The 23699-nt window shown below is 46.7% G+C and overlaps 2 protein-coding genes across 11 annotated transcripts in view; one reads left to right on the top strand and one right to left on the bottom strand.

Annotated features, from left to right (window-relative positions):
- The first annotated feature begins 9429 nt into the window (after positions 1-9429).
- shmt1 (serine hydroxymethyltransferase 1 (soluble)) overlaps positions 9430-23699 on the top strand; it is an 87826-nt gene continuing 73556 nt past the window's right edge. Inside the window, exon 1 of one of the 3 annotated variants that reach the window (XM_070901312.1) lies at positions 9430-9587. The gene's annotated coding sequence lies outside the window, so the exon portion shown is untranslated. Of the gene's footprint in view, positions 10020-23699 lie in introns of all 3 variants that reach the window. The other 2 variants (XM_070901314.1, XM_070901313.1) reach the window with 2 other exon arrangements.
- Positions 21004-23699, bottom strand: part of zfand2a (zinc finger, AN1-type domain 2A) — a 30672-nt gene continuing 27976 nt past the window's right edge. For all 8 annotated transcript variants that reach the window (XM_070901319.1, XM_070901321.1, XM_070901320.1 and 5 more), the window contains exon 10: positions 21004-21385. In XM_070901319.1, coding sequence (XP_070757420.1) covers positions 21341-21385 — 45 coding nt within the window. In that variant the 3' untranslated portion in view covers positions 21004-21340. The remainder of the gene's footprint in view (positions 21386-23699) is intronic.

Raw genomic sequence — 23699 nt, 5'->3', positions numbered from 1 at the left:
TGTGTCCCAATATTTCTGTGCCTTTACACATCTTTCTCCTTGACTTTCACACATTCATCAACACCTCTTCAAATCGATATTTCTGCCACTCTCCGGGAAGTGCAGGGTGCTATTATCTTCTGCTCAATTAGCTTACTGCAGTTTCAGCTTAATTGCACAAAAAGGCTGAAATTTGATCTGCACTTGAGTGAATTCACACTCTCACCAGGCTCGGTATCTTTTTATATGTGCTCTCCTTCTCATTCGCTCTCTCCTCCCCTTCAAACAGTCCCCCTTTCACTCCGTGCTGCATTGTCTCTTTCCCTCCCACTAACGTTTCCTGTTCGCCTGCTTTCTCCTTTCTCTCTGTATTCTCAGTCTTTCTCCGACTCTGTTTACTCCTCTCAGCATTTGCCTGGAGCGAGCCTTTTGGCTCAGTGGTAACCTTCCCACTTCGGAGACAAAAGGTCTGGGGTCCGAACTCCCACTCCAGTCAGTGGTGGCGAGTGGAGATCAGAGCTCTGGCTCTGGCGGGGTACACGCACACCTCCGTTATACATGCACCTGTTGTATACACCAGTGACAGGGACTGTTTCTGACTGCTCCATTTTTGATCGGGACAGAGCAGCAGTGAGAGATCAGGGCCCAGGAGCGAGATTTCGGGGCCCAGGAGAGACGAGGGCCCAGGGACAGCACGGGCCAGTCCACACTGCGATATGTGTGCACACTAGGTCCGTGCAGCAGAGCAGGTCTCTAGTAGTCTTGGTTAATCCTTGCCATTGGACCAAGACCTAGCTCTGTCAAGCCCGTGTGGTGGCTGGTGTGCAACGGCCACCACACGTTAAAAAAATCCACGCACAGGTATCTTCCACCCTTCAACATGTAGTTCAGGACCTGGAATATTAGGTCCTTCATCGAAACACCTGTGAACTCATCCCTTTTTGATGTGGAAGCAAGTCATTCTCGAGATGAGGGACTGCCTAATATTATACTATATGCACCACCCTCGCCCATTGTACGACCCTTGCTGTTACACACACACACGCCTGTTATACACCCTCTACCTAATTTTATTTTCCACTGGCTTCAATGCTATTATTGAATCATGTCAGCCGTGGCTCAGTGGGTAGCACCTTTGCCACTGGGTCAGAAGGTTGTGGGTTCAAGTCCCACTCCAGAGACTTGAGCACAAAATCAAGGCTGATACTCCCAGTGCAGTGCTGAGGGAGTGCTGCACTGCTGGCAGTGCTGTCTTTCAGATGAGATATTAAACCAAGGCTCTGTCTGGTTTCTCAGGTGGGTATAAAAGATCCCATAACACTATTTTGAAGAAGAGCAGGGGGAGTTCTCCTGGTGCCCTGGCTAATATTTATTCCTCAATCGACATAACAAAAAAAAACAGATTATCTGGGTCATTATCACATTGCTGTCTATGGGAGCTTGCTGTGCGCAAAATGTCTGCCACATTTCCCACGTTCCGGCAGTGACTACACTCCAAATGTACTTCATTGGCTGTATAGCGCATTGGGACATCCAGTGGCCACGAAAGGCGCTATATAAATGCAAGACTTTCCTTTTCTGTCATGTGCCTATTAGCGGAGCCGAGAACTGTGCTTTAATTTAGTACGTTTGCTTTAAATTGTCAAACATGGCACGGCAGCATATTAAAATAAGCTCCTGAATCACAAAAAAAAAATCCTTTACGGTTCCTGTCGATTAATACCCATCGGGACCTTTGTCCTCTGGTCTGATGGTTGGCTTTGAGTTGAGCAGGGCCCAAATTGTAAACTCTATAAAGCACGGCGAATATCTTTTCCTTTGTGTATAAAATTAATGGAGAAAATCTTTCATTAAACTGCAATTTGTTGCAGTAAGCGAGTGAGCAGCAACATTAGGAAATGGACAGGTTGGGTTTGAATTCTGTCAACCATCATTGAAGAGGTTTATTTAATGTAGGTCAGTGCTGCCCCCTACAGGTTCGCTGTAATAAAGTTTGGTCAGTCTTTTTACTGATGCCCTGTGCAGCAGTGGTGTCCTATCTGCGACCCCCTGACCCTCGCACTTTGACCCCTGAATCCCAGGGCACTCAGACCTGGCCGCTTGGAAGCTGCTGTTCACACCTTTCTTTCTTCTTTCTTGCATACGTCCTAACTCAGATCACCAAGATGTGTTACATCAGCAATCACCTCCTCAGACATCCCAGAATGGTTCACAATCAACGGATTACTTTTGGACATCTCTTCCTCCACTTAGGGTTGAGGGTGTCCTTGAAATGTTTCCTCTGCCCGCCTGGGGCTCGCTTGCCGTGTAGGAGTTCAGAGTAGAGCGCTTGCCCTGGGAGTCTCGTGTTGGGCATGCAGTGCATCCGGGAGGGCACTGAGCACCTCGAGTCTCGTCGCCGAGAGCATGCAGAAAACAAGCGCAGGCAGTGGAAGGAGCGTGCGGAGAATCAGATTCCCTACCCACCCTTTCCTTCGGCCACTGTCTGTCCCACCTATGACAGAGACTGTAATACCCATATTGGACTGTTCAGTCACCTGAGAACTCACTTTTGGGGTGGAGGCAAGACTTCCTTGATTTTGAGGGATTGCCTTTGGAAGTATAGTTACTGTTGTTAAGGCGGTAAATGCAGCAATCAACCTAAACAGCCACTCATCTGTGGCTCAGTAAGTAGCACACTCACCTTTGAGTCAGAAGGTAGTGGGTTCAAGTCCCACTCCAGGGACTTAAGCACAGCATGATCTAGGCTGACACTCCAGTGCAGTGCTGAGGAAGTGCTGCACTGTCAGAGGTGCTGTCTTTCAGATGGGACATTAAACTAAGGCCCCATCTGCTCTCTCAGGTGGACATAAAAGATCTCATGGCATTATTTTGAAGAAGAGCGGGGGCATTCTCCCCGGTGTCCTGGCCAATATTCATCCCTCAATCAACATCATTAAAAAAAACAGATTATCTGAGTCATTATCACATTGCTGTTTATGGGAGCTTGCTGTGCAGAAATTGGCTGCCGTGTTTCCAACATTGCGACAGTGACTGCATTTCAAAAGTACTTCGTTGGCTGTAAAGCTCTTTGGGACATCTAGTGGTCGTGAAAGGTGCTATATAAATGCAAGTCTTTCTTTGTTTTTTTCAGTAAGATCCACAATTGAGATAAACGACGAGTTAATCTAGTTTCGGTAGTGTTGGCTGTTAAATACTGTTGGTCAATGCAGTTCCCCTGCTCATCAAACAATGCCAGGGGATCTTTTCCATCCACGGGCAGAGAGGGCCTCAGTTTAACGTCTTACCCGAAAGCAGCACCTCTGACAGTGCCGCACTCTCTCAGCACTGCACTGAAGTGTCAGCCTAGATTGTATACTTAAATCCTGGCTGGGGACTTGGACCGACAGTTTCCTGACTTCGAAGCAAGACTATTATTATTGACCCTAGGCTGACACGCTATATCAATGAATCACAATATTGTTTTATAGGGCTCAATTTTTCCCCAGTGATTTGCGCCGTTTTTTGGGCACATGCCGCTTTTTTTGGCCTAAATTTCAAAATCCAAGTTTCCCCAATCTTTGTACACCAGCGTAACTCAGTTAGTTACGATTTTTTTAGGTTAGTATTTTTTTGCGTCATAGGGGGCGTAACCTGATGTCTGTGCCAGTTTTTCACAATTATGCAAGTTTGGCCCAATTTCTCCGAGGGCGGCGTATGTGACCACTCCAGAAAAATCTTCTGGGCACTTAAGGAAAACCAGCGCACATTAAAAAATCGGTGCAGAAAAACGCCATTGTTTTTATGCAAAGTTTTGGAGGGAGTCAAGAACACACAAAAATGCATAATCAAGCTTAAATTTTTAAAACTTAAAATGCAGGAAATGGAAGTTTAATAGAATTCTTTAAGGTTTGATTTTTTTAAAACTGACACGCCACCACCGAACGTCTCCAAACCGGGCTCAAGGGTCAGGGTGTCGGCCGGCAGAATCGGTCCCTCACCCGGATACAGGGGCTCAGGATTCGGCTTGAAAATAAGCCCAGGGGGCGTGGGGGGCTGTGGAAGGTGAACGGAAGGCATGAGAAGCCTTACACTATGCACCAAATGAGACCGGGGGGCGGGAGGGGTTTCCCGATCATTGCCTGCTCAGACCAGGATGTGGTCCATACTAGGGCATCGACCTTGGGGAGAGAGAGAACAAAGAACCTTGTCCTGCCTGCCATTTTGAGCTTCATGCAAAGGTATAATTTAATCATGGGGGCAATACTGACAATGCCATACCTTGTGCAAGCCTTCTGCATGATGGTGCTGCAGAGGAGACAATTAATTCAATGTCATCGTATGAGGAACCTCAGAGCACGTAGGGTGATGAACAGGAGGCCTTACCCACATCAGGTATATCGAGACAGGCGTTCGTACCTGCACCTGAGTGATGCAGACTGTCAGAAGGCTACATTTCTGCAAAGAAGTTGTAACCGAAATCTGTGAGTTAGTAAAAGCAGACCTGCAACCTAGAAGTGTCAGGAGGGCTGCTTTGTCAGTTGAAGTGAAGATAACAGCTGCACTTTCATTCTATGCATCTGGATCCAAGCCACAACTGGGGATGTGTGCACCATTTCTCAATATGCAACACATATCTGCATTCGGCAGGTGACTGCTGCACTATATGCCCGGAGGAATGACTACATAAAGTTTCCCATGACCCCCCAGGCAATGCGTGAAAGGGCTGTGGGCTTCTCCAGGATTGCTGGCTTCCCAAAGGTACAGGGCTGCATTGATTGTACCGATATCGCCTTGCGAGCACCTATGGAGGATTCCGAGATGTACAGGAACAGAAAAGGCTTCCACTCCATTAATGTGCAGCTCGTGTGTGACGACATGCACCGCATCATGTCAGTTGATGCAAGATACCCTGGGAGCATCCATGATGCGTTCATCCTACACGAGAGCGTTATATCTGCCATGTTTCAGCAGTAGCCAGAAGGCGTAACCCGGACAGAAGCTAAGCAGGAATACATGTCGCACATTGCAACGCGCAGCATCATAGAGAGGACTATTGGTATCTAGAGGCAGCGTTTCCAATGTCTGGATCATTCCGGAGGCTATTTGAAATATTCCCGAGATTGTCAGTCAGTTCACTGTTGTGTGCTGCATGCTGCACAACTTAGTCATCATGAGGCAGCAGCAACTGGTAGTAGAAGACCCACCTGAGGTGAGAGATGATGAGGAGGATGCAGATGACGAGGAAGAGCAGGACGAAGAAGCCATGCAACTACCTGAACCCGGAGCATGACAGCGGAGTAGGGCGGGCCGTCATGCCTGTTTAACGATTGCTCGAGCCTTGCACCAGCAGCTCATCCGTGAACGCTTTGCTGCCTGAAGGCTCAGTGGCAACTATTCCACATGGACCATGTTTACTGTTTGGACCTGTTCCATAATGTTGTGTTGTGTTAATGGAACAAATAATGGAAAGGATTCTTCTTTAGTTCAAAAAGCTGTGTTAATAATGGAACAAATAATGGAAATGATTCAGTTATAATTTTAAATATATTTTATTCAAAAGTTCAACAAACATAACTTTACTAAAAATATTCTTGTATTAAACTTTAAAGTTTTCAGTTAAGATCACTTACAAACTTTTAAACTTGTAACTTTACATAACTTACAAAAAACTTTTAATTTGAGAACGGTTACAACAGTAACAAAAGTAATAACAGCAGCAGCAAAGAAAGGCTGCACTCACCCATCTCTTATCCACCTTGTTCTAAGACCGCCCATTGCGCTTGGTCTTGTTGACTCCACCTCTGCCTGCAGGCAGTGGCTCGCATTTCTCGGGTTGGTACCAAGCTTATTCTTTTGAACATCACGGGTAATGCGCACTTCTTGATGGGGGGTGGGGGGAGGTTGGGGGGGGAGGAGGTGGGGGCGGGGAGCAAACGGTAATGTGGAGGGCCCGGCTTGGGCCTCTTCAGAGGCTGGTCTGGGGATTGGAGTGGGAGTGGCAGTTGATTCTGTCAATAGGCGCGGGGTCTGGACGTGTTCCCTTATTGCAGCAGCTAACTCCGACATTCCCTCCCTCATGTGCCCTGACAGCGTCTCAACTACCTGTGACATGCCCTCCCTCATGTTGAGAAAAAGTGTGTCAACTGCCTCCAATGTTCCCTCCCTCATGTTCGCCAACTGTGTATCAGCTACCTGTGACATTCTCTCATGTTCCCGGACAGTGTTCCCATTTCTCGTGAGAGTGTTGTTACTTCTCCCGACAGTCCCGATACCTCATCACCCACCCCACTGATGGTGTCCAGGAGTGATTGCGTAAGGTCAATGCTCTCCACACTCATTGCCCTCATCTGAACCACACCTATTAGATCCTGCACCTCAGGAGAGCACTGTCGAGCTCTCCTTCCCCTCCTCACCCTGGGTGTGGCTCGCTGCCTCCCACTGGGACCTGCAGCCTGGGACGGTGGGACCCTGGATGTGCCTTGCTGCACCCCACTGGGACCCTCAACCTTGGACTGTGAAAAACCATGGAATGTCCCAGCATCACTCGTATTGCTCAGGAAAGGGGCTGGCACCTCAATGGGCGGCACCTGCACCTCCTTCAAACTTCAAAGTGAGTACAACAGTGGGGGCTTCATCTATCAGCTCCCCCTGCCCCTCACCCCCATGCTCTTGGTCTGGAAGGTGAGATTGGAAGATGTTCTCTTCTTCAAGCTCGTCCACATCTGAATCTTCTGCCTCGTCAGGGTTGGCCTCGAGTTCTGCAAAATATAACAGAACAGACAAATGGTTAGCAGCAGAGGAGGGGGCAGGGTGGGTGGCATGAGTAGGCTCACACAGCGCAGGCAGCAGGCTGATTTGAAGGACCACGATGAATGATAGCACATTGCATCAACTGAAGTGTAGCTGACGGAGACATCCCCAGGAACCGAAGCATGGCTAGTCCGCGCAGTACTTAACATTTAGCAAAGCCAGACTGTGGAATTTGCAGGACTTACCCTCTCCCTCGAGTGTGAGCCCAGCTTGTGCAGTGGTGGTTGCTTTTCTCCAGGCAGGACCCATCAAAGCAACGACCCTGTCTTCCAAGGGTGTCAGTGGGTGCAGATTTGCCGGGCCTCCTCCTGTTCGAGTTCTTTCCCTTTTGTTGTGTGCCACCTCCCTCTGCAAAGATGACATTTTAACTTTTTAGGGAGGGTGTCTTTCTACTGGGTGGGAGATATACAGATGGCCACATTTACAATTGCAATTCCGTTGAATAAATTAAAATATTACTTACACTAACTACTTGACCGAGGTCCTGCCACTTTTTGCACTGGCCTCCAGACCTCGGGGTGGTCACCATTGCACAGTGATCTTCTGCAAGTTGGTTCCAGCGTTTCTTCATTTCTTTTGGTGAAACTTTTATGTGACCTCTGCTGGTGTCCAGCTTGTGCCGTCTGACCTCAGTCACAGTAACTAGTGCCGCCACTTCATCCTGTGAGAGATTCTTGGTCCTTGAGCCATGTTGCATCTTGTATTACAGCTCCGATTTATCCACTGGGAATTAAAGTTCTCACACACAACTGGCTCTTCAAAAATGGTGGAATGCAAACTGGGAGGTGTACTGGGCATACGCACCCATAGCAGTCACGTCAAAAACTTCATTTTTTTTCCGCACATGCGCAGAAGAGGGGCATGGTTTTTTCGGTACAGGCATTAGGCTCCACCCCCCGAAGCTACAGGACTGGCTGTGCGGCGCCAAGTTCAAAAATTAGAACGGGGAAACTTGCTACTTTTTTGTTGGAGTAGTTGGGGCCAATAAAAACGGGCGTAACTCTGGCAATACACCAAAAAACGGCACTGGGATAAATTGAGCCCACCATGTTGCTCCAAGGCTCCATGATACACATCCATGCAGCGCTCAAAAACAAGAAACTTGTACACCCCTGCCCCACAGGTTGATGTGTTATTGTATCAGTGTCACCATTTGGTGATGGTCCCTAATGGTCCAAGCATTGCTGTATCAGTGTCACCATTTGGTGATGGTCCCTAATGGTCCATGCGTTACTGTATCAGTGTCACCATTTGGTGATGGTCCCTACAGGTTCATGTGTTACTGTATTAGTGTCACCATTTGGTGATAGTCCCTACAGGTTCATGTGTTACTATATTAGTGCCACCATTTGGTGATGGTCCCCAATGGTCCATGCGTTACTGTATCAGTGTCACCGTTTGATGATGGCCCCTACAGGTTCATGTGTTACTGTATTAGTGTCACCATTTGGTGATGGTCCCCAATGGTCCATGCATTACTGTATCAGTGTCACCATTTGGTGATGGTCTCTACAGGTTCATGTGTTACTGTATCAGTGTCACCATTTGGTGATGGTCCCCACAGGTTCATGTGTTACTGTCTCAGTGTCACCATTTGGTGATGGTCTCTACAGGTTCATGTGTTACTGTATCAGTGTCACCATTTGGTGATGGTCCCTAATGGTCCATGCGTTACTGTATCAGTGTCACCATTTGGTGATGGTCTCTACAGGTTCATGTGTTACTGTATCAGTGTCACCATTTGGTGATGGTCCCTAATGGTCCATGCGTTACTGTATCAGTGTCACTGTTTGGTGATGGTCTCTACAGGTTCATGTGTTACTGTATCAGTGTCACCATTTGGTGATGGTCCCTAATGGTCCATGCGTTACTGTATCAGTGTCACCGTTTGGTGATGGTCTCTACAGGTTCATATGTTACTGTATCAGTGTCACCATTTGGTGATGGTCTCTACAGGTTCATGTGTTACTGTACAGTCACCCTTTAATACATAAACACTTCCTCTCCTCAATCAGTGCCTGAACCACAGATCGAAATTCATGATGCTTGGCTGTTGGAACAATGAGCCAGTAAATAAACCACTTACTATTTTAAAACTCAACTTGTTAAAGTTCGTATTTCTAGGTTATTTTTTGCAGGTTTAATAAATTCCCCTGAAATAAATGTAAATGGTGACAGGAATGCAGCTTCAATAACGTGTCTTCTTCCTGACGTGCTCACACAGTTAATTGTGCTGGTTGTGTATGTAACTTTTATGCTGAACATTTTTCAGCTTGTTTTCAATGTGCACTGTTTCTGTAAATTACTTTAATTTTGATTGTTGATGTTGGTCACTACCTGGTTCCACCCCCTGCAGGTACACTGTGTCACTGTAACTAGCAGTATGGCAGTTTGCTGAGGACACCTGCAGGCTCGACGTGCTACTGAATGTTTCTCACCAAACCGTCCTGTGTGTCCAGCGATTTCTAAAATTAAATCCAGATACCAGAAGTCACATGCGTCTCACGATGCTGAGGCATTTTTTGCTAATGCTGTCAAATAAAGCAATCAGCTGACTATGATTCAGGATCCCAATCGCACAGCCCCAGATACTGCAAGGACACAGCCTCCAACTTAGAAGAGGAAGGCTGATTTATATTTAGCTACTGGACACAGAGGGTGGTGGATGTATGACATGGAGTGTCACGGGAGGAGTGGAGACTGTTTGTAACAGCTGTCAGCCATGGGCAGCACTCTCACCTCTGAATCAGAAGGTTGAGCACGAAATCTAGGCTGACAGTTCAGTGCCATACTGAAGGAATCCTACACTGTCGGAGGTGCCATCTTTTGGATGAGATGTTAAACTGTTAGCCCTCTCAGGTGGACACTCCTCTGAGTCAGAAGATTGTGGTTTCAAGCCCCACTCTAGATACTCGAGCACAAAAATCTAGGCCGACATTCCAGTGCAGCGCTGAGAGACTGTCGGAGATGCCGTCGTTCGGATGAGGTTCAAAGATCCCACGGCATTTTTTGTAAGAAGAGCAAGAGGAGTTCTCCCCGGTGTCCTCGGCTAATATTTATCCCTCAACCAACATCAGTAAAACAGATTATCTGGTCATTATCACATTGCTGTTTGTGGGAGCTTGCTGTGCGCAAATTGGCTGCTGCCGCGTTTCCTACATTACAACAGTGACTACACTTCAGAAAGTACTTCATTGGCTGTAATGCGCTTTGGGACTTCTGGAGCTTGTGAAATGGGTTGTATAAATGTAAGTCTTTTTTTTTTAATTCAAGAGAGATGGGTAAGTACATGGTGAACAATTTGAGAGCTATTGGGGAATGTCTGAGTTGCTTAATCATATCTTTCCAAAATTTTGTAGTTTGGGGGCGGAGGGGGGAAGGGGCAGGAAGATTAGGATGAATTTTCATGTTTATTAAGGAAAGGGATGCCAATGTTGGATGTTTTTTTAATTTGAGAAGCTCAGGTGCAGTGCCAAATGTCATAACGTGGAACAGGCTTGAGAGGCTGAATGGCCTACTTCTGTTCTTATGAGGAACGACAAGGCTCAGTCATAACCTTTATTTGTTAGTGAAAATAAATTCACATAGACTCTGGTCAGGTAAGAGAGACAACTTTATTGCTAACAGAGCTCTGGGAGAAGAGTTGAGATCCCGCGATCTGCGAATCACCTTCTCCCCGAGTGCCTTGTGCCGCGGGGTTATAAGCAGTTTACAGGGGGCGGAATACAATCATTTAAATTCATTTACATACAACCAATCAATCCATATGGCAACGCAATTCATTTATATACAACTTTTTAGTCCTAGTGAAACCTGATAGCATGTTGCGAGTTTGGGGGCCCTTCCTCTGTATCTTCTTTTGTGGTTAGTTATTCTGTTGCAAAGCTTTCTATGAAACAGTGGCCTGCACCTGGCCAGGAGTCACTTGTTGCTGCAGAGTTCATATCAGGGACAGCAGATAGGCTTCTTGGTACAAAGTTCATCTAGTGGTGGCTTACCCCATCCCGCTATGTCCGAAAATCCACTGGAGGATGGTCATGAAATCCAGATGACCACAATGAAGGTGGCTCAGTGCCTACCTTCGAGGCAAGTTACTTCCCTGCCTTGCCTGCAGCTCTAGCCTACCCTTCATAGGTCGTGGTCTGTGCCTGCGTCGTCCGCTCCGTCTTCCTCGGCGTCTCCGGGTGTTCCCATTAGATGTTCTTTTCCGGTGATCACGCTGGCAACCGGCACTATTCGGGCCATCATGAATTTACAGCAGATATTAAAACATCCGATAATCAAGCAACAAGTAATTATTATTACAACAAGAATAACTACTCCATGTGTTAAATAGGATCCCCAGGATCCCCCTAATAGCCAGTCAAGCCAGCTATTCCCCCTTTTTGGGCCTTGTCTGAACTCGTCAAGCTGCTTTCTTGTGGCATCAATGGCTTGGGTGATATTGTATGATTCATCGTAACATGCGTTATACATTTGTCTCCTATTATTGTGCATACTCCCCGTTGTTGGGCTAACTGATAATCCACGGCATAACGGGTCTGCTGCGTATACAATCTTAATTCAGACAGCTCCCGGTTGATGGCATCCAACCCCTTAGATGTGCTGTTTCCCAGAATGGTTAATCCACAAATAAGATAGTTCCTATTTTTGGCACTAATTACCCCCGCTGATCCCCCCCACAGACAGGGCCCCGAGGAACCCGTGGCTGAGTGATGATCCCAGCGTGATAGGATCCTCCCAATCGGCACAGAACTCCTTGCTGATGGTCCGTGTTACTATCCTTCTCCGGGTATGCCCCCTTTGGGGGCATGGAACAGTGAGTGGTCCCATAATTCCTACTGCAAAGAGGACCAGGAGGGTCGGTGTTGCAGTCTTGAAGGTGCTGTTGAGGAGGAACACAAATCCCTCCTTAGCTCTATAACACTTTACGTCAGTGTTGCTAACACTCGTGAACTGCTTATACCACCAATTGCTCGGTTCCCTTGAATTTGAGCCCGATCCTACCAATTGGTAAGCATCAAACGGCTATGCCCATGTTTCTGAGCTGACATGAGTTCCGTTGCACTGACCGCAGATAACTTGCCTCCCTGCGGTCACGTTCAGGCATCTTTGCTCGTTACAGGTGCAAGTAAACTGGCCTCTATGCACTCGACAGTGCTGATGGGCACACTGCGTCTGCACACAGGTGGCGTTCTCGGGGACCAGGGCATATACACACCCCCATCCTTGCCCCGAGAAGCAAAGCGGGTAGCTTGCATTGTCTGAGCATACTGTTTCATCCTTTCCCCGGGGCCCCCTGCACACAGGATCTGTGGGATTTATTAATTCCACGCATCTTCCCTGTATACCCCTTCTATATTCGCCTGTTTGTCCCTCACAGGGTGCGTCCGAAGTAGCCGCCATATATAAGTCACAGCGGGTCCACCCAGGGGTGGCCACGAACAGGGCCTCTACTGATTGGGCTAGTGGGTAACACACGGTTCAACTGCCGTGTAAACGTATATGGGTCTTGAAAAACAAGTTATCTTCTAATCCTATTAGCTTTACAACCGTGACAACATAGAGTTACGCGATTATATACGCTATCTTAGACATGTTTGTTACGCTCAAACAATACAATATTTACACATTAGCAGTAGCCGTAATTTGGACTTGCTTGCAGTCGTCACCTGTTCGGGGTGCATAAACAAGTATCCTGGTTACATTATCGTGAATCACATGTCTTATGTTTACTCATTAGTTTCTTTGTACAATTTCAACTCGGTCCAATATTTCCATACACTCTTCCCTCTTATGTCCAGACAGGCACAGGTGTCTCCACTGATTATGACCTCATATGGGCTATTCCATTTTGGTGCAAACCCTGGTTTTTCAGGTAATGTTTTTACCATGACGCGACGTCCCGCCATCGGGACGTCAGGGAGCCTTTCAAGCTCTTTCTGAGCGTCTCTCTCTTCCTGATTGTCTCTTACTAATTTACGCATCCCTTTGAGTTGAGTGCTTAGTTCCAAAACATACCGTTTAATTTTGTCTTTTAATGGGCCTACGTCGGCCCCACCTGTTATGATGCTTTCTGGTAATTGCATCGCCCTTCCTGTCATTAGTTCACAAGGGGTTAATCCGGTTGTCCGGTTTACCGTGGCTCTTAACTTCATTAATATAATAGGTAATACTTCTGTCCACGTTCTTCCTGACATTTGCATGGCCTTGGCCAGGGCGTTCTTAAGGGTACGGTTCATGCGTTCTACCTTTCCAGAACTCTGCGGGTGGTAGGGGATGTGGAATTTTTGTTTTATGCTCATCAGCTGGCATTCTGTTTTTACAATCTTCCCAGTGAAGTGGGTGCCTGTCGGAATCTATCTGAAGAGGCACTCCCCATCGGGGAATCACCTGCTCGATCAATATCCTTGCCACTGTTGAGGCACTCCCCATTGGGGAATCACCTGCTCGATCAATATCCTTGCCACTGTTGAGGCACTCCCCATTGGGGAATCACCTGCTCGGTCAATATCCTTGCCACTGTTGAGGCACTCCCCATCGGGGAATCACCTGCTCGATCAATATCCTTGCCACTGTTGAGGCACTCCCCATCGGGGAATCACCTGCTCGGTCAATATCCTTGCCACTGTTGAGGCACTCCCCATCGGGGAATCACCTGCTCGGTCAATATCCTTGCCACTGTTGAGGCACTCCCCATTGGGGAATCACCTGCTCGATCAATATCCTTGCCACTGTTGAGGCACTCCCCATCGGGGAATCACCTGCTCGATCAATATCCTTGCCACTCTTGAGGCACTCCCCATTGGGGAATCACCTGCTCGATCAATATCCTTGCCACTGTTGAGGCACTCCCCATCGGGGAATCACCTGCTCGATCAATATCCTTGCCACTGTTGAGGCATTCCCATCGGGGAATCACCTGCTCGATCAATATCCTTGCCACTGTTGAGGCACTCCCCATTGGGGAATCACCTGCTCGGTCAATATCCTTGCCACTGTTGAGGCAGTGCAATCACGTGTGGGGAAAGCTTCCACCCACCGGGTAAATTGATCTATAATCACTAGGCAATATCTTTTTCCATGGGATGGGGGCAAAGGACCTGTGAAATCAATTTGTAAATGTTCCCATGGCCCCCGTGGACGGGGCTGGTGTCCCATTTTAATTTTAATGGGCCTGCCTAGATTATATTGTGCGCACGTAGCGCATCGATGGCAATGTTTGGCAATATCTCTCCCCATCCCCTTCCACCACCAATCTCTTCCAAGACTCCCGGTCATGGCCTCTCGTCCCGAATGGGACAGGCCATGGTGCAACTCCAGTAAGGTATTCTGTATGCATTCAGGCGCCATTACCTTGTCGTTTCGTCTCCAAACGTTATCCTTTCCTTGCGTTGTGTCCTGCTTTGTCTACATACCCCTTTCTTCCTCAGAAGTGTCCTGGTGTAGTTTCTCGATACTTATCTGTTCGTCTCAGACCCCAGCAGCGCTGACTGAGGCTTACTCACACTCCTCTTGTTCTAATGCCTCTTGTGCAGCTAAGTCCACAGCTTGATTTCCCTGGTGACTCAGCCAATCTGGACTGGTTCGGTCCGGTTCCCTTTGGTGGGCTTTAATTTTAATGACCGCTACCTGTTTTGGTTTATTACTGGCTGCTAAGAGAGCTTCTATTCTCAGCTGGTGTTTTATGGGATGTCCGCGGGTTGTGATAAAACCCCTCCTCCCCCATGCTGTCATATAATCGTGTACTACCCCGAATGCATATCTACTGTCCGTATAGATATTAACGAACTTACCCTCTGATAGTTCCAGTGCCTGGGTGAGGGCTACCAATTCTGCCAGCTGAGCTGACGACCCCCCACTAATTCGCCCTGATTCGACTGTCTCTAGATCCTGGTTAACTACAGCCCATCCGGTACAAGGTAGTCCCTCTACGTATTTTCGTGAGCCGTCCACAAACAAGGTTTTGTTCTGCGGTTTGAAGGGGCGTGTCTTTTATTCTATCCTCTTCCATGTCCATATCCACGTCCCCGCAATCGTGGGGCTCTCCCTCTTGCACTATGCCCTCCGTGGGGTTTTCCCCGACATCTCTAATTATAGTTACTGCTTTGTTGGGTGGCAAGAGGACTGCTTCCCACTTTGCCCGTCTCATATTAGAAACGGTTCTCAGTTTTCCTGTGTTTAACATTTCTACCAACGTGTGTTTGGTGTGGAGAATTATGTTTCTGGTCATTACCACGGGCTCGCTTATTTCTACTGTCCAAGCTGCGCAGTCTAGTGCAGCTATACATCTGGATAATCCGGTCACCACCGGACCTTCGGCGGTGGAGTAATAGGCTATAGGTCTCCTTTTATCCCCGTGATCTTGGGTGACCACGGCTGTATAGAACCCATCTTCATTGGTACAGTGGATGTGGAAATCTTTACCCATGTCAGGCAGTCCCAATCCAGGTGCGGAGACTAGTTCTGACTTGAGTTTACTATACTGTTCTTGTGTAGGGCACCACTCTATAAGGTCGAGGGCCGGTTTTCCTCCCTTTACTAGTCTTTGTATAGGCTCGGCAATCTGTGCAAACTCAGGGATAAAGTTCCGGCTGTAATTAAAGAGACCCAGTACCTTCCTCACCCCCCCTTACCGTTACTGGTCTAGGCATGTCCTTGACAGCCTTTTTCCTATCCGAGGGCATTTCTTTCAACCCCTTTGAAAGGCAGTACCCTAGGTACAGGACTTGGGTTTTCCTTACCTGGGCTTTCTTGGGGTTGACCTTAAGGCCTGCCGTCTCCAAAGCTCGTAACACCAGGTATAGGGTTGCCTGATGTCCCTCCTTGGTTTCTGAAGCTATTAATATGTCGTCGACATATTGTAAAATACTATTTCTTGCCGGTACTTCTATTTGTTTTAGTACGTCGCTCATGACTCGGTGGAATATGGCAGGACTATTATGGAACCCTTGTGGTAATCGGGTCCAAGTATATTGTTTATCCTCCACCGTGAAGGCGAATTTCTCTTGTGATTCTGGGTCGAGGGGAAGTGCCCAGAAGCCATTGGCTAAGTCCAGGACTGTAAAGATTTTATGTTCAGGGGATAATCCATTAAGGATTGTGGAGGGACTGGCCACTATCGGGTATAGTTTGGGGGTGACCTTATTAAGGGCAATGTAGTCAATGGTTAGTCTATAACTCCCATCTGGCTTCCCTACTGGCCATGTTGGGGAGTTAGTGGTGCTAACAGTTTCTCTTAAGATACCTTTTTCCACTAGTCCCTTTACTATTTCTACTACTGCTGTTCTGGCTTCGGGCCTTATAAGGTATTGCCGGTGTGGTTTATGAGATGGTCCATGGACCTTAATAGGATCCATGTCCGCCTTTCCGGTATCCAATTTTGTCTGTGCCCAAACCCCGGGCACAGAGGCACAAATGCCGCCATATCCTCCAGTCTTGGTATGCCAGTTGGCTTTTGTGGCTGTTGCTACACCTAAACTTTCCATATGGTGAGCTATCTGTCCCAAATCTCCCTTACTGCCATCTGCCTTTGGCCGTGTTAATTTCCCCTTGCCACAATCAATCAGGGCCTGGAATTCCTTCATTACGTCATTCCCCAATATTGTTCCCTCACGATTCTTGCATACGTAAAATCTCATGGGTATACATAAATGATCAATTTCCACCACTTGGGTGGTGCTCAGGTAGGCCGGTGTTGGCTGTCCATCTATTCCGTTTATTAAAGCCTTTTTGTCGGTTACGGGAAGGGGTAGATTGGTAATGGATATTGAGGCTCCAGTGTCCACTAGCATCTCACACTGTCGGCCCCCTACTAGTGCAGACACATATATCCTTCCCTCCTTTTTACTTTGTACAGGGGCCGCCGGGCATCACAGGGTGGCTTTGTACTCCTGTTCTGACAGGGTCCTTGCCTTATTAGGATAGCCATTTTTACTATAGCAGGTCGCGTCTAAATGTCCCTTTTTGCTGCAATATGTACATTGTTTTTCCATGCGTTTCCCCTCACATTCTTTGGCAAAGTGACCCACCTTCCCGCAGTTATGGCATGTCCCCTTTTTCTGTCCTCCCCCCGTCCCTGCTGCAAAAACCCTTTCTTGTTTTATCTTTGTTTGGGATTTTTCATCGCCCCCTCCCTGGACGCCACTAGCCCACTCGACCAGTTCATCATAATCCTGGGTTACAATTACTCCCATTTTTATAATGGTCTGGTGTGCAGCGGATAGTCCGTCCTTAAATGCCTGGATAAATGCTCGGTCGCCGCGGCCCGGGTTTCCCTGTCCAGAGCATTCTTGATATATCTGGAATAATCGTTCCCCATACTCTGAAGCTCCTTCCCCCTTTTGTTGTTTGGTTGCAGTAATTTTACTCCAATTAGTAGGGACATTGCCTAAAGTGTAGTTGGTGGCCCACCCAAACTGTATCCAGCTCTGTCCAAAATTTGGTATTCGCACACCGGGGTTGTAATTTGCCCAGGAATGCCATTATCTGCCGTCTCTCGCCGGGGGTAAATGGTTTATAGATTGCAGTGGGATTCGCTGCAGTTCCTCCCCTGGTGACTGGCGCCGCCGGGAAGGTTTCTAGATCTTCCTGACCCAAAACTGTTGCCTCACTTTGGTAATCTTCGTAAGGGGGCAGTGAGGCTGTTTCTCCCCCCCATTGGGAACGGTTCTGAATCTGTTGTTCTAACGCCAGGCATTTCTTTTCCCATTCCCTACATTTTCCTTGTGCCTGACTTAATTGTTTACTTTTCTCTTCCCTTTTCTCTCTAACGTCCTTTACTTGCTCAATTAATCCTGCTAACTGATGTACTAGTAATACTCCGGCCTTTTTGGTTTTATCTTTCTTTTGTTTTGCCAACCAATTTCGTTGTTGTTCTAATGTCTGGGATACATCCCAGCCGTCTTTCTGCATTTTTTTAATTAAGACTTGTCGATCGGTCATGTAAGAGTTAATTAGGGACCCGGGCGGTCCACATTTTACGTCCGTTTCCTTACCTGCCATTGAAGATGTTTATTCTATGTTCCTGTATTCCCCTTTAGTTTATGGAATTTCCGAACTTAAATACTCACGGCCACGATTCACCTCGCAGAGACCTCTTGTCTTGCTCGCGAAGATTAACGTGTTTCCTTACCACCGGAGTCCGGCTCTTGGTTGGAGTGATCAGCTCCCTTCCGCACCGATTTCTATATCACCTTCTATGAACATTGGACTAAAATAATCAACCCCGCATCACTAATTACTTTACTTTCAGTCTGTGTTGTACGCCACAACAGTCTGAATTTCTTAACTCTTATCACATACTATCAAGTTATGTCTCTTTCCTCACTCAATCTATTTTATTCGTTTGATACCACTTCGCCGGCCAGCCGCTTCCCCCAGTATAATTTCTGGGTGGTCAGAAATTGACTACTGTCCCGTTCTACTGGGTCATACGACTATCCAGCTCTGCGGTATCCTGTTCGTGACGCCAATTTGTTAGTGAAAATAAATTCACATAGACTCTGGTAAAGTAAGAGAGACAACTTTATTGCTAACAGAGCTCTGGGAGAAGAGTTGAGGTCCCGCGATCGGCGAATCACCTTCTCCCCGAATGCCTTGTGCCGCGGGGTTATAAGCAGTTTACAGGGGGCGGAATACAATCATTTAAATTCATTTACACACAACCAATCAATCCATATGGCAACGCAATTCATTTACATGCAACTTTTTAGTCCTAGTGAAACCTGATAGCATGTTGCGAGTTTGGGGGCCCTTCCTCTGTATCTTCTTTTGTGGTTAGTTATTCTGTTGCAAAGCTTTCTATGAAACAGTGGCCTGCACCTGGCCAGGAGTCACTTGTTGCTGCAGAGTTCATATCAGGGACAGCAGATAGGCTTCTTGGTACAAAGTCCATCTCGTGGTGGCTTACCCCATCCTGCTTTGCTGTGTCTGAAAATCCACCCCAACAGACGTGGATGGAGATGCTGTGGGTTCAAGCCCCAATATAATACTTGAACGCAATCTAGGCCAACATTACAGTGCAGTAATGGAGTGCTGCATTGTTAGACGTGCTGTCTTTCAACCGAGCCCTTGAGCTGAGCCCCATTTGGATCCCAAGATTCGAGATTCTCCTGGTCAACATTAATCCCACAACCAATACCAGCAAAACTGATTAAATGATCATTTGCTGTCTACAGGACCTGGCTGTGCACAAATTGGCTGCTGCAATTTTTTTTATTTGTTCACTGTAGACAACGCTGGCAAAGCCAGCATTTATTGCTCATAAAAAGACTTGCATTTATATAGCGCCTTTCTCGACCACCGGATGTCCCCAAGTGCTTTACAGCCAATGAAGTACTTTTTGAAGTGTAGTCACTGTTGTAATGTAGGAAATGCAGCAGCCAATTTGCACACAGCAAGCTCTCACAAACAGCAACATAATGACCAGATAATGTTTTTTTTAAACTAATGTTGATGGAGGGATAAATATTTGCCAACACCGGGGAAAACTCCCCTTGCTCTTCTTACAAATAGTGCCATGGGATCATTTAACTTCTCATTCGAAAGACGGCATCTCCAACAGTGCAGCACTCTCTCAGCACTGCACTGGAGTGTCAGCCTAGATTTTTGTGCTCAAGTATCGAGAGTGAGACTTGAACCCACAACCTTCTGACTCAGAGGAGTGTATCTACTGAGTCACGGCTGACACTTGAGAAGATGGTGGTGAGCCGCCTTCTTGAACTGCTACAGTCCGTGGTGAAGGTACTCAGTGCTGTTAGGGTGTTCCAGGATTTTGACGCAGCGACGATGAACGAACAGCGATAAACTTCCAAGTCAGGATGGTGTGTGACTGGGAGGGGAATGTGGAGGTGGTGGTGTTCCGATGCGCCTGTTGCCCTTGTCCTGCTAGGTGGTAGAGGTCACAGGTTTGCAAGGTGCTAATAGGTTGATCTTGCACAGCAAAGTAATTCATTGTCTGTGCCGCACTTTAGGATTATCAGAGGCAACGAAAGGACACTTTTATAAATGAAAGCTTGTTCTTTTATCAATTGGGGACGGATTGAAAGTGTAGGTCACAGTACGTGAAGGTCAGTCCACTAACCCATGACTGTAGGATGCGTCATTAACATTCCTGCAATATTACAGGCTGGCTCATTACTACCAATCAAGTCAATAATAGTCTCAACTGGTCATTGGATTTTCATTTTGTTCAGGTTAATTACACAACATGTTAAACAGCACAACTGACATGTGGAAACTAGCATACCAGTTTGGCACTTTAAGATAATCCAAAATGGGAACATCGTCCTGCCAGCACAAGTCTAAATACCCAAAGTACAAGTGAAGGAAAGCTCTGCCACCCTGAATACAGAAACACCACCTTAAACAAATGCAGTCAAAAAATCATTACATTCGAAGCCGTAGTTAAACAATTTCAATTTAACATTCAGAAAAATCCAAACAATTTCACTTCTGTCAAGAGCAGAGATTGCAGGTGTGACTATTCAGATGATCAAACTTGAACAGGTTTCATATGCAACTTTACTGATAAAGTTAATTGTGTCAATCAATCTGGGGAGTTTTTTTTTTTTTACACACATAGCAATGTTAATTTTAATCTTCTGATATACTCAGAAGTGCTGCCAGGGAAAACTGCAAATGCAAATCAACCTGAAAGCAGCACCGTGCCAAGTTAAAGGTGAATACAGCCTTGGGGGGAAACAGGCGATGGTCAGACGTGGCTCGCTTCCACAACCGTCCGAATGGAAAAGATCATCAGTGGGGTGCAAAGCAGGCGCCGATCCGACGGCCAATTTGGCCGCCCAATATCTCTCAGCAGCTCCTCTGACTACCGAGTGGGTAGAAGCCCCGCACAGTGAGGCACCGAGACTAAAGGTTGCCACCTTCAGTCACCACTCTGGGACAAGTTAGCTGGGGCAGAAAAGGAGGAGAGTTACCCAAGATCCCACCCAAGACCATTATCCAGTGACATCCTCCTCCCCCCCCCCTGCCCAAGAAGCACACACTGAGGGAGGGCTGGATTGGACTTTGCGATGCCCTTTGTAGTCGAATTGCCTGCCAACATTCATTTACACATGAACAATGGTCACTTTGGGAGGCTAGCAATAAGAGCCCATCTTCCAGCCACATAGAAAGTGGTCTCTCTCTCCCCCACCTCCCTTCTATATGTAACTTGCATTCCTTTAGCTACACAACACACTTTACTGATCACATGAATTACTTCACACACCAATTTTAAAATACTTTATTCTTAGAAATCAATCCAATACATACATTAAATATAACTGCACCTTGTGCACTCTGCCACTATACACATTGCTCTGTACTTTATCATTCAGTTACATATAAATTTACAAGAGTTCAACAGAAAAGCTCAGAGAAAATACATTTGTTAATAGAATCATACAATCATAGAGTTATAGGAGCATTCACTGAGCAGAGGGAGTTTATTTCCTTAAACCCGAAGCTCGATTATTTTTCAGGAAGTGTGGTCCAGCCCCGGGCTGCACGGACACGGATTCGGGAATCAAGAGCAATATAGTGCTACGGAGTCAGATTGCCAGGGTCAGGACAGCTTACAGGGCAAAGACCTGGAACTTCGTTGCTGCATCTAAAACAAGACAAAGCAATGGTCAGCACCCTGAGCACAAGGAGCCTGGGAGAGTTACAACACTGCTCAATGCCACTTGCCCACTAACCTGCGGAAAGCTGATACCCAACTCCAGAAAGCTTGGAAAGGAAATCCCAAAGCCATCTGCCCCTGTACGTCAACCAGCTCGAATTTGCTCAGCTTTCCTGCTGCACTTGATGCTTTGCAACATCTCTCAACTCACGCCAACCAGCCCAAGGCCTTGGCCAACTTGTGTTTGACGACTTGGGATTTTGGTAACGACAAGTCTAGCTGAGAATTTTTTCTTAAATAAATTAATTCTTTTTATATAACCTTCCCTAACCAAGGCGGTTAATTCTCCTGTACTGTTGTCCTATCTCAGTGGCTCTGGGTGTAACTACACCAATGGGATACCATACCAGACAGACCCTTAATATAAAATGTTTCTAATCTGGTTTATTCTCCTGATGGAAAATGGATGAGTGGGTACAGGATGAGGAAACCTTCATCATTGGAACAGCTGCAGACATTCTTTGCTTCAGCGAGGTCACCCATTTAGAACTGTACCCGAGCATGAGGCAGCACCTTTGGGAGAAGTGAGTGTTACTTCTGTTTGTGGGAGCTTGCTGTACTGCAGCAGTGACTACACTGCAAAAGTACTTAATTGGCTGTAAAGCATTTTAGGACATCCTGAGGTCGTGAAAGGTGCTATATAGATGCAAGTTCATTCTTAAGGAAACCTGGCAGCTAATTAAACGCAGCAAGTTCTCAATAGCAATAAGATGTATGATCAGGCAATGTTTTAGTGATGTTGGTTGAGGGATAAATAATGGGCAGGACACTGGGGAGAACTCTCCCACTCTTCTTTGAAATAGTGCCGAGGGATCTTTTACATCCACTCGAGAGAGAGAGGGAAGACATCTGGTTTAACGTTTCATCCGAAAGATGGCAACTCAGACAGTGCAGCACTCCCTCAGCACTGCACTGGAGGGTCAGCCTAGGTTTATGTGCTCAGGTCGCTGGAGTGGGACTTGAACCTACAACCTTCTGGCTCAGAGGAAAGAGTGCTACCCACTGAGCCACGGCTGATTTTACAGCCGAGTTCTACCCAAGAACCAGTATTACAACATGATTATCAGACAAATGGAAAAGTAACTCTTAGACTATGTCAGCATGACAGGTATCACACGTTCATTTAATATTTTTTTTAAATAATCTTTAGAAGCAACATTGAGGGGAGAGTTTGCATGGGGTGGACTTGGGACACTCATGCTCCATTGAATGAGATGTGCATATTCAAGTCTCAAATGATAGAAGCTCGTGATATTGCAGTGCTTGCTGTAGGTACAGATGAGATGAAGGGGTCGCTTATGAAGAAAGGTTGAGGTCGGCCTGTACTCATTGGAGTTTAGAAGAATGAGGTGTGATCTTATTGAAACATCCAAGATACTGAGGGGACTCAACAAGGTAGATGCTGAGAGGATGTTTCCCCTCGTGGGGAAATCTAGAACTAGGGGGCATAGTCTCAGAATAAGGGGTCACCCATTTAAAACTGAGATGAGGAGGAATTTCTTCTGAGGGCTGTGGATCTGTGGAATTCGCTACCCCAGAGAGCTGTGGAGGCCGAGTCATTGAATATATTTAAAGGTGGAGATAGTCAGATCTTTGAGCGATAAGGGGGTGAAGGGTTATGGGGAGCAGGCAGGGAAGTGGAGCTGAGCCAAAGATCAGATCAGTCATGATCTTATTGAATGATGCAGCAGGCTCAAGGGGCCAAATGGCCGACTCCTGCTCCTATTTATAGTTTTATGTTCTTACAGATAGTAAGGGGGGGCACTCTATAGTACAAGGAAAGTCAATGCAGCACAACCTGCTGCTAAAACTTGCCACTCCGTGAGCTTTCATTACCCGGAATACACGGAAGAATGAGAGAAGAATTTAAAGTTAAAATACGTCTGCTCCTGAAGTCATCTGAAATTCAAACTAGACTCCTTGATTTTATTAATTTAACGCTTCAGTGAGTTTCATTGATGTCGGAGAGTTATCAGACGCAGTTGACAGGCAGCTGGGGCAGCTTAGCAGGGAATCCTTTCATGCTTCACACACACACAAAAAGAAAGCGCCTTCACATTCGGCCCCCCTTCCTTCAGTGTTTTTAAATGTGGCCCGAGTCGCAATCAGAGCCTTTTAAAAAGTAATTAACTTCGAGATTTGTTTTGGATTATTTTTGTTTAAACCGTGGTTACCAATTACACAATAGGAGAATTGGACAGGAATTAAGAGTCCAATTGTGGCAGGGGCCTGATCTCGTCAT

The sequence above is a fragment of the Pristiophorus japonicus genome, chromosome 15 (assembly GCF_044704955.1).
Source record: "Pristiophorus japonicus isolate sPriJap1 chromosome 15, sPriJap1.hap1, whole genome shotgun sequence".
Taxonomy (NCBI): domain Eukaryota; kingdom Metazoa; phylum Chordata; class Chondrichthyes; family Pristiophoridae; genus Pristiophorus; species Pristiophorus japonicus.
This window is presented reverse-complemented; position numbering and strand designations above follow the sequence as displayed.